The sequence below is a fragment of the Lissotriton helveticus genome, chromosome 6 (genome assembly GCF_964261635.1).
Source record: "Lissotriton helveticus chromosome 6, aLisHel1.1, whole genome shotgun sequence".
NCBI classification, from domain to species: Eukaryota; Metazoa; Chordata; class Amphibia; order Caudata; family Salamandridae; genus Lissotriton; species Lissotriton helveticus.
The window spans coordinates 423,935,698-423,947,728 of NC_136067.1; the positions used below are offsets into that span (position 1 = coordinate 423,935,698).

At 40.1% G+C, this 12,031-nt stretch overlaps 1 protein-coding gene across 3 annotated transcripts in view; it reads right to left on the reverse strand.

The window, feature by feature from the left end:
• Positions 1 to 12,031, reverse strand: part of ALLC (allantoicase) — a 798,009-nt gene that overhangs the window by 408,251 nt on the left and 377,727 nt on the right. For all 3 annotated transcript variants that reach the window (XM_078647862.1, XM_078647863.1, XM_078647864.1), the window contains exon 7: positions 1,754 to 1,886. In XM_078647862.1, the coding sequence (XP_078503988.1) occupies positions 1,754 to 1,886 (133 nt within the window). The remainder of the gene's footprint in view (positions 1 to 1,753; positions 1,887 to 12,031) is intronic.

Here is a 12,031-nt window from a genome sequence, read left to right on the forward strand (position 1 = left end):
ATCTGTCAAACGTTTTATACATTGAGAAGAACTTTCATGATGGGATGGAGGCATTATTACGGAATAAGCTCAGTTCACCAAACTCTAAATTAGGCGCAATCTCCCCCTCATTCACATCCACACACACAAAAGACCCGTTCAATTTGAAACACATTGGCCCAGTCAGTATTTCAGTATTATTGTACTTCCTTCACACCCTTTCACATATAGTCACAGGTACGATTGGCACACACCACCATTGCTCTGTGCCCTCTGCAGAGAGGCCAAGGAGTGAATTTCAAGTAGTCATTCACAGCTTTTCCTTATGTGACATGAGTGTACGCAGGGGCGCTACTGTACACAGCCAATGCATCACATGGTTGTAGACAGCTTGGGCTAGCGCTTGGCACTCTAGCCGGTGGACCCTCCGAGAATGCATCAAGGACCCCCAATGTCCTGTGAATTACAGTTTAAGAACCTCTGTGCCGCAGGATCTATGGTGGCACGTTAGGCTATTCTCTCAATTAATTTCCCATCCCAGAACCCGAACAGTTGCAGAAATCAACCTGTGTCTAACTTCAAGATGACCTTCCCTCCTGGTGGGACTTCTACTCTGTTGGTAAAATACAGGCTCAATATGGTTAATGCAGCTCTTGGCACAATACACAGCTTAGATAGATCGTCAGCTGCGGGCTCAATGATGTCTGTGGGGAGGGTCCCACTGGAGTCCCTTCCACACCCGCATTACTGCCTCAATCAATAAACTGAACCACGGTCACCGACAAGTGCTTTCCACATGTGCCTGGCCCTGTGTTTCAGACACTTATCCTTATCAGATCCCATAGGCTATCTTTTCGCTTCTGTAAGACAGAGGTCAAAAGGTTGCATGTCTGCCCCCAATATCTTGTCGATCATCAACATGGTCTACTCTACCCGCCTCATTCCAATGCCAAGCATGATTGAGGGTTCTCTCCACTCCAAGATGGCCAATGGCCATTTTCAAATATGAAATTGGGCCATGCCAAAGCAAACAAGCATTAGCAAAGCCAATAGCCCTGTGCTTGAATGTTCCAAGCAATACTGATTGGGTTTGCTAATGCTTGTTAAATTTTTTTTAATTGCTTTTTCAGAGATTGGGGAGAAGTTCCTCATGGAGCTCAGAGAAATGTGGGAGTCGTCACGGATGACTGCCTATTGCTCCCAGAACATACCACATTTTAATCTGAATAGAATATAACTGTCAGACACCAAAGATAACTCCTAATGTTTACTTTAGTTCAAATAAATTTATAGCAGAATACAATTCTTAGCATTTACACAACTCATGCTACATCATATATTTACACTTTGAACTGTAAGCAACTTATTTGTAAGAATGACGGAACTAATTTTAGCATGAAAAGTAGCAGCTCCTGGAGGTAGTGCTGCGGGGGCGGTGAGGCGGGGCAGGGGAGGGGAAGGGTGGGGGGTAGTAAACTCCGGAATATGGCAGAACGGAGGTAAGTGCATAAATAAAATGAATTAGATTGCGCACACTGCAACACCAAATGGCGATGCAGCGTGCGCAATGTAATTCATTTTACTTACTTATTTATGTACGTACCTCAGTTCGTCTGTATGCCGGAGTTTACCACCCCCCACCCTGCCCTCCCCTCCCCACCCCACCGCCCCGCAGCACTCCCTCCAGGAGCCGCTACTGAGCATGAATCCTTCATACAAAAAAAGTAAGTTAAAATGTAACTGTCATATACAATTGCATGACTACACATCTTACCCGGATACATATTAAGTCTTATGTGAGTCCACCTCTGTTGAGAACTGACAGGAAAATAGTTGTGATTGGTCTCGGGGTTCCCTGCTTTTAGCTGTACCATTGGAAGCAGAAGAGTCCAGGAATCAGACTTCAACTGTAAGCAAATATGAAGAAATAAATTTGTTAGAAGGCAATCTGCTTCTGAATGAACTATGTTAATTAATGCTAGTTTACAGTGAAGGATTACATTAATGCTAGTTTACAGTGAAGGATTACATATCTTTCATTTGAGTTATTCATTGCGTTTCCATACCAAATATATAGAGCCCCATTTACAAACCTAAACTTGTATGTGTAGATCTACTCCTCCACTGTGGTATAACTCTCCACTCTTGTGGTACTCACCATTTCTGTGTGGAGATTTCCAATGAGGTGAGAGTGTGGAGTCACCTATGAATGAATTTATGAGTATAACGTTACTATTAGTAACTTTTCACCTCTTTGGGGAAATCACGACTAGAAGGGTGAGTTCTCCCTATGAGAAAGTATAAGAAAATTAATTTATGTAAAAATATAATTAAACATTTTATTTTAATGTCAAAAATAAATATAAACAATCATTTTAAATAATTAAAATGAATCTGGAACTAGTAAAAAAAAAGTAGGTGAGCATGCACATTAACTCCTCAAATGGAATCTGTGTTAAATAATAAAATGTGGATATATTTCATTTATAAATATTAATCTTTAGCCAATATTTTTAAATAAATACACTCCATCACTAATATTATTATTTGTATTTAATTTGTACTAAACATGTTCAAATGTATCAGTGTAAAGAGGTTTATTTTGAACATTTCACCTAATTTTTGAATAAATCAATAATTATACTTAATTAACTTAATTGTATGTGTATATAGTAGTTTCTCATTTTGACAGAATGTTAATCCCAGTTGTAGTGTTTCTTCCTCTTTTTTTGATAAGTTCTTTTCAGTCATGTTAATTATAGTCAGATTGGCTTCCAGATCTACCGTCTGTTGTTCCTCTTCTTGCGGATGTAGTTTTGGGGGGGGGTTTTGGCTCTTCCTCTTCCCCTTCCAGCCCCCTCTCCGAGTTCTTCTTCGTCGTCCGGTGGTCTTGTTTTGCCATCTCTCAGCCAAGACTCGCGTATGATGGCCACACGATTTGCATGTTAAATGAGAGGTCCCAAGCCGTCATCGCTTTCAATGTATAGGTCGCGATGACGTGCTTAAATACAGCCACCTTACACACGCTATGTTGAAACACAGACGAAGGACTAGACGTCCGAAACGCGTCTGTGCACACTTTGCTGTTGCTGGATTAAGCAACTTTGACCGCTCACCACGGAGTGCTTTTGCTTTGTTTATGGAAATATAACGAGGTTCCGAGCCTTGATTGTGACACGCGGTACCGGCGTGTTGGAGCACCCGCCCATGAGTGCCCTGGGATTGTTTGGTACAATTGGAGCTCCATATATAGATATATATATAAATGTATATATATTTTTTTCTAAGAGAGTACTGTATTAACAAAAGCATTAGCACTATTATGTTAATTGGTTATTTATAAAGCAAATGTCTAAACAGAGCACTAGCACTTTGAAATGTTAATAATCTTTGCCATATTAATAGTTTCATATTGGCACCTAGGAGAACAAGTGAAAACAGCCACATGGCACATTGAGATACAAGGAAAGGAACGTTATTCTGAAATTGTATGCAAGTAATTAATGTTGCTGCTCAATACAAAAAATGCAGAATGATTGCCTAAATGAAACAATTGTATATGAGAGGAAAAACGTCTTTGAATTGTTTTCAAACTGGCTTGAAATCAAATGAATAACTGGGCAAAGGTTGATTGCCTTGTATAACTGGTTGTCTAACACGTACTAAGATGGCGCCAGTAGAGACAGTGCAATAATCTCCTTTTCACTAAACAAACTGTTGTCCTTCGCTTATGTTAATGGCTGTAATGAGTATTTTAACGTGAAAAAAATGGCGCTTCTACATCGTGAACAAGGTAGCGTCAAGCCACCGAAACGCGTAGATATTGTTGTTTGAATTTAAATAAATCCGAGTGAATATTACCCTTTGGAGTGCTGGATGATCTTTGCTGCAAGCTGTGATCTCATGTGAGAGATTTGAAAACATGGCGTACATTTCTTAACCAGCACCCCTGACGTTCTGGATGAACACCAGTATAAGCGCTGAATTAATTTGGTAACAAAGGGACAGGCGTGCCCCCCATAGAACCATACCAATGCCGCCCGGAATCTGTAGGAGTGTGGACCACGAGGAGGAACCCACAGCCTGTGATCGGAGAATCTCGGCAGTGAGGCTGACAAATCGCGGCAAAGCTCCGGTAAGAAGGGCGAGCGAGTGGGAGGTACGGGAGTCAGGCTCTGCAGCAAGAATATCTCGCGATTTGTTACCTGAGAACATAAATATCGCTAAAGGAGCAGGAGGGAAAATACCGGTTGAAAAAATGAGCGTCGAGGAGTGTGCGGCTCGAGAGCAAGAAATTCTGAAATTGTTTGAGGAAACTGCTTTACCGGCAAATAGGGATAGGAGTGCCCCGATTCCAATAAGCAGTAATGATCTGGGGAAACAATTACAAGAACTGGAAAAACTCAAGAAAAGAGAGATTTCCCGATGATGGGAGGTAGCCTCATTGTGTCAGTACCTGCAGGTGGGAGGGGTGCCACGCGGACTGCGCATAATGATCACACCCACCTATGAGAATCAGCAGTCTGAAATGCTATGTGAATGGGCAGAAAACAGCACAACAAGCTCAATCAGTAGGATACGCATCTTATTGAAATATGCTGCAAAGGAAAGGCAGGAAGTAATAAATAAAATAAAGGAATTAAACGGTATATTGGAAAATAATGGAGACCAAACTAAGGTGGGAAAATTTAGAGAAGGTATGAAAATAAGGTTGGAGAAATCTGAAAAACGTATAAAAGATAGAAAAGCAACAAAATTCCTACGTGACCATCTGGATTAAGAGTCAGGGCGTAATCATACATTCGCGAAAAAATTTGACTTAGTGAGACGACAGAAGATCCAAAGTGGTACAACTCAACAAACAGATATTTCCCAAAGTGAAGCAAGCTCAGACACCGGTTCTGAACAAGAACAAGATGACCAAAGAGGAGGAGGAGTAAAAGATGTGAGGCTAGTCGTGACAGACGAATTCCATTTATTAAAGTTGGAACAACAGACAGATCATCGTACCACAAGGGGTCACAGGAGAAGATGAGGCAGAGGAAGAGAAACCAGAGAAGAGGAGGAGAGATATATAGAAGGAGAACAAGTATGGCAATCAAAAAAGATCAATGCGCTCCAACTCAAAGAAACAGGCGAAAATGGAAATGACAACCAAACAATTGTGAATTTAGGTACTATGAGCCTAACAGATGAAGAGAAATCTGTACTCGAGTTGGGACTTCATACTGTGATGAGAATGACTTTAACTATCCCAAGAGCAGAATGGATTTATATCGATTTGTGAGGAAACTCAAATTATCCAAAACGCACATCAATGAAACTGACATAATCCAACAATCCCAGAAATACGGACAATCCATCCAGCAGAACTGAATTTACTGAATGCAAATGATGCACCCACCTTAGAAAATCTACTTTCTTTGTACAATGAAAACAATGATGAATTAGTCAATATAAATGAGCTCCCGGCGAGTAATGATACAGCAGACCATCTGACATTTAATTTGGAAAGAGAAGATCATGCCCCATTTCGGCCACCTTGAAGATTTGTTCCACAGACAATAAGGGACAATCTGGATATTTTTAATGAAACTATAACAAAAGATTTGAAATGCTTGTATTATAAAATAGCAAATCAAAAGAATAAGATCAACTCCAAAAAAGCTCTGATACAGAAAACTGTGGGTAAAATTGCCAATGACGACAGAGTGTTAGTAAAACCTTTAGAGAAAGAAGGAAATGAGTTGTGGGGTTGGGAGCTATACAATAAGGAAGCTCTGAATCAACTCAATGATACAGAATGTTACCTCAGAATAAACAGAAAAGAATATGAAGTGGTAAAAGAATTACTGAGCTGTGACGAGTACAAATTGATAAAACAAGAGAACCCAATACTACCTGTATTCTATATGCTCCCAAAGGTGCATATGAGCACCACTACTCCACCTGAGAGACCAATAATATCTTTGTGTGGCAGCTTATTTGAAAACGTTTCTAAACACATCGATTATTTTTTTAATCCGATTGTACGAACATTGACATTGTATATTAAGGACTCTACGGATTTTTTAAAGTGTATTTATGATATACGTTGGAATGAGAGCACTATGGTTTTACTAACGCTTGATATTGATACGCTTTATAGTAGCATAAGGCATACTGACGGTCTAAAGGCTACTGAATATTTTTTAAACAAAAGACCCATTAGATTTTAAAAACACAATCAAATGATTTTAGAAATGATGAGATGGTGTCTGACTAGAAAAAAAATTCATTTGGTGAAGATCTGTTCCAGCAGGAACAGGGAACGGCCATGGGCACCTACTCCCCCCCAAGTTATACCAATTTACATCTGGGCTGGTGGAAGAAGCAGGTCCTCAGAGGGCCACTTCTGGAACATTGGTCTGAACATGTCCTTTTGTTGCTGAGGCAGGCACTGAAACGGACATAACATCATTTATCAGGGACCTGAATACAAATGGCCTGAATATTATATTTGTAGGACATTGGAGCAGAACCTCCATAGATTTTTTGGACATCAGAATAAACCCAGTGGAGGGTAATCTTGAAACAACCATCTTTAGGAAGCCTACTGCTGTTAACACTATTTTCCACGCAGGAATTGCCCATCCAGCACCTCTCATAATTAGTATACCTTTTGGGGAATTTTATGGGGGACAGAGGTCATGCAGCAGTGATGAAGAGTACTATAAAGTGGAGCAGGAAATGACCAGTAGATTCCTACAGAGAGGATATTCACCAAAGATTATGCATGGGGTCGCTTTAAAAGCCAAGAACCTAGAAAGACAAAGAATAATATTCTAACTATCTTGAATACAACAGAGAGAGAATAATCATAAAAAGTTCAGAACTACATTCAGCTAACCACTTTTTTATAACTACTTTTAATGTGAAACATAAGGAAGTGAGGTCAATTTTAAATAAACATTGCTATCTGGTGAAAAATTAACCAGTAGTGGGCCCAAAAGTAAACATCCGAATGTCGTTTTTAGAAAATCTAAATCATTGAGAGACAGGATTGCGAAGAGTGAATATCAAGAACAAAAGAGGGGGGAGCCCCCTCTTGGCTTCTGCAAAAAATGGGTTTCAGGAAGTGTTTTAGGTGTAAGGCGTGCACTCATGGATTGAATCGCACGCATTTTAAAACATCTTTTAACAAAACCCTTACGATCAGAGGTTTTTTAAGTTGTAGATCAAGTTTTGTGGTCTACATGTTACAATGCCCCTTCCAAAAGATCTATATAGGTAGTACAACGGTACCTGTATTTAAAAGAATACTACAACATCGGAGAGCAATTGTCATTCAGGATAAGACTTACCCTATCGCCAGACATTTTCAAACTCATCACCAAAGTGATCCCGTAGGCTTACAGTACAGCTTTATAGCCACAGTACCCAGAAAGAAAAGAGAGAGAAATAGGAAGAAGGAACTCCGTCGACTAGAAAAGTATTTTATACTGGAGTGTGACAGCAAGGAACCCCATGGGTTTAATATAGATGAGGACTTGTACACTTGTCTGGAGTAAATTGATGATGAGTCAGAATGAACAATAATAATGAAATGAGAACGAGCGAGCACATTTAAGTACCATTTATTTTCAAGTCTCTATGTTGAAATTTTAAATTTTGGATGAAAAGAGACGGAAATAGTGAGACAAAGATTTCTTGGACATAGCACTTTATTTGTAGGATAATACAGTGAAAAACTCTTTTAGCAACCATTTGTGGAATGGTATGGAAAAAGAAAGAAGGAAAATGACGAAATAAATTTGAATTTGTATGTAAAATATATAATTCTATATTTTAAAGTGTATTTTGTAAAGTATATGATGATGTTTATTGTGGTTTTATATATAAATATTATACAAGAGAGCACTTGCACTTTATGATTATCTAGTACTGTAGACAAGTATACTGGTACTGATTGAAATGAAAATGAAACTAGTATACATAAGCACTAGCACTTTTTCTAAGAGAGTACTGTATTAACAAAAACATTAGCACTATTATGTTGATTGGTTATTTATCAAGCAAATGTCTAAATTGAGCACTAGCACTTTGAAATGTTAATAATCTTTGCCGTCTTAATTTTTTATTTGCTGTTGCTGGATTAAGCAACTTTGACCGCTCACCACGGAGTGCTTTTGCTTTGTTTATGGAAATATAACGAGGTTCCGAGCCTTGATTGTGACACGCGGTACCAGCGTGTTGGAGCACCCGCCCATGAGTGCCCTGGGATTGTTTGGTACAATTGGAGCTCCATATATAGATATATATATAAATGTATATATATTTTTTTCTAAGAGAGTACTGTATTAACAAAAGCATTAGCACTAATATGTTAATTGGTTATTTATAAAGCAAATGTCTAAACAGAGCACTAGCACTTTGAAATGTTAATAATCTTTGCCGTATTAATAGTTTCATATTGGCACCTAGGAGAACAAGTGAAAACTGCCACATGGCACATTGAGATACAAGGAAAGAAACGTTATTCTGAAACTGTATGCAAGTAATTAATTTTGCTGCTCAATGCAAAAAATTCAGAATGATTGCCTAAATGAAACAATTGTATATGAGAGCAAAAAAGTCTTTGAATTGTTTTAAACTGGCTTGAAATCAAATGAATAACTGGGTAAAGGTTGATTGCCTTGTATAACTGGTAGTCTAACACGTTCTAAGATGGCACCCGTAGGGACAGTGCAATAATCTCCTTTTCACTAAACAAACTGTTGTCCTCCGCTTATGTTAATGTCTGTAATGAGTATATTAATGGGAAAAAAAATGTGCTTCTACATCGTGAACATGGTAGCGTCAAGCCACAGAAAAGCGTAGATGTTGTTGTTTAAATTTAAATAAATCAGAGTGATTATTACCCCCCTGGTGGAGTGCTGGATGATCTTTGCTGCAAGTGGTGATCTCATGTGAGACATGTGTATATGTATATATATATATATATATATATATATATATATATATATATATATATTACCTACTGGCGGTCGCCAGTAGGTAGTTATAGTTAGGATCGATTTCCATAGGGAAATCGCAACATTCTATTTGAAATATCTTTGGCGCCGGTTGAGGAATCAGCCTGAATTTTTCAGCAACTTTGCCTCGCGGCGCTCCGCTCCTTCCCTGAAAGTTTGGGGGGCATTCGTCAAGCGGGGGCCGAGATAAAAGGGGGGTCCCAAAACGTGTTTTCCCCATGTTAATTTCCATAGGGCGGTCTGTTGCACTTTTAGCTCGAACGGCTGAATGGATTTTCACCAAACTTGGCAAAATTGTAGGGACTGGTAGCCCGATGTGCCTTTGCTATGTCTCAAGATATGTGCTCCAGAGGATTTTGAGTAATTTAGGTTCAAAAAAATGTATATATCTAGAGCCGCGCCCCGGTACGCGTACCGGGGAGCGCTCTGGGCGCGCCACGCGACTTGCGCACGGCAAGCTGATTGGTTCTCGGGTGTCTGTAAACATTCGAAACAGTCCGCAGCGGCCGCCATCTTGTGTCTCGGTAGGATTGAGACCCAAGAGGTGGCAAAAATCAAAGGGGGAAATGAGCAAAAGGGGGCAGGGTACACCCCCTCTGACCCCCAAGGTTTGATGTGGGGGCCATAAAAGGGTCCCGCGGGTAAAAAAAAGAATTTTTGATTTTCACGGGGGGGAGCGCCCGGTACGCGCACCGGGGAGCGTACCATGGAGATAAAAAATGACAGACTTTTTTTTTAAAAAAATAGCATTTTTTTATAAATTGGAGGTAGTTCTGAAAAGAACTTTTTTTTGTTTTTGTTGTTTTATATTTTTTTAGACTTTTTAAAACGATTTTATATTTTTTTTTATTTTTTTCAGTGGAAAAACAAAAACAGGGATTCCAAAACTGCTCAACAGGAGCAAACACATGTGAAAATTTAGGGACTGGCAGGGCAGCGGTGTTCCTGTTTCTTTATGGCAATGAGTTCAACACTCTGCTCCCCATAGCAGAGCAGTTCGTCACACTGCGTGCACAGAAATTTGATGCCTGCAAACACCGGCTGTATGTTAGGGACCATTCTTCCACGGGGTGGTCCCGAAGGTGTTGCTCCACCAGTGGAGGTGCTGCCGCCATCTGTGTGTAAATTCCGTGCCAGCTCCCTGACACTCTCCCTGGAAAAGTTTTTTGGGTGTCTTCTTTTGACATGCCTGATTAAATTGGCATTTCCGAAGCTATATTTTTTTAGAGGATTGCCTCTGGATAAAGTACTGCCACATATTTTGCAGGTTACTTTTGGAGCATTGACTTTTTTTTGTCCTTCAGGGATGTCATAGAATTTCCAGATGAAATGGTCCTTTTTCTTCTGGTGAGGAGGGTCCTCATCCAAAAATTCGTCGGAATCACTGCTGGATGACTCCCTTGCAGCCATTGGTGTAGATCAGGAAAGTAGGAGATGAAGACAGTACACAGAACAGCTCTTGCTCTCTCCAAGTACAAAGCAATAGTGAGAGAAATGGGTGGGTTTCACACAATTTGGAAAAAAAAAAGTTCTGAACCAATGAAAAGTGTTATTTTAAAGTCACATGGCTTGACGCGCTTACGCTACGCGCCCTGGGGCGCGTCCCGGGGCGTGTATCGTAAGCGCATCGGGGCGCTTACGTTGCGCGATCGTATGCGCTTTCGGGTGCGCTTACGCGGTGCGTCATAAGACGCATCTCGCGGCTACGCGATACGTGTCTTATGACGCAAGGCGTGGCGGCTACGCGATACGTCACGATGTTGTTTTCGTTCGCGGCAATAGCGCTATCGGGACGCTCACCTGTACGCGCCCCGGGGCGCGCCGTAACATTGCGCTTACCCGTGCGTTCACCGGTACGCGCCCCGGGGTGAAAATAAATAAATAAATAAAATGACATAATTATACAATATAAAATTCGCTTTAAAATTTATTATTTTTTATAACTATAAAGATTTTCTATTAAAAAAACATTGAAATTCACTGAAAAAACCATAGGTTTCACACCAGTTATAGTTAGGAATTAGCATTTAAAAAACCTATGAAATTCACTGAAAAAAACATAGGTTTTACACCAGTTATAGTTAGCTGGAAGTTTTACTCGCATAAAACCATTGAAATTCCCACGTTATAGTTAGTTGGACTCACTATAACTTGCGCGTGCAATGCACTGCTGATGACGTCACATATTACATCACTCATGACATGGTCAGTGACATCACTCATGACATCACTGATGATTGTTCCTCAGACACAGCTCAATCATTTCTTCGAGCATCTGAGTATGTTGTAATTCCTGTTTGGGCTTCTGTTTTAGAACAAATGTGACAGCCTGTACCCCAATGTTGTGGCTTACTGATGTATATAAAGATGTTACATCTATGGTTACAAGTAGGTATTCTCTTTGCCATCTAGTTTCCGTTAAGACTCTTAAAAAGTCCCCAGTATCAGGTGGAGTAAGATGGCTTGAATAAATGAGTAAAGAAAACCCCAACGAGAGTGCTGCTTTATATTTTGAATTTGGTGAGAATTATGTGTGAACAAAGGCACTTGATGCTTGAAACGTCAACGAGAAAGGTCGAAATTAAATAAAGGAATCGACTTGCCTGAAGCTGTCTGGGTCTGCTTCTTCATTTCGCCCTTGAGGAGGTTATGAGGATTTTTTCGTGCTGATATATATATATACATATATATATACAAACAAAGTTTGCCACTAGCTTCGAGGCGCACACAAAAACTCAAGTAGGACTCACTTATTGTTTGTCAAGGGGTCCATTTATTCATTGGAAACAGCAATCCTTTCAATGTTGTTTGTGCAAGGTCCTACGCGTTTCGAGGCTCCTGCCTCTTGATCACGGACCGGAACTGATTGTGGTAGCTGCCTCGCTGCAAGTTCCTAATTTTTAAGCCGCAGTAACTGCCCCCAGGTGGACTGACTTTGATTTACAGCCTGCAGGTTTGCTGGAACTTGTAGTTCAAAGTTCGTTGACATTTTCACGAAGTAGCTGCCATTAATCCTGTTATTTTTCACTGCTTTTCAC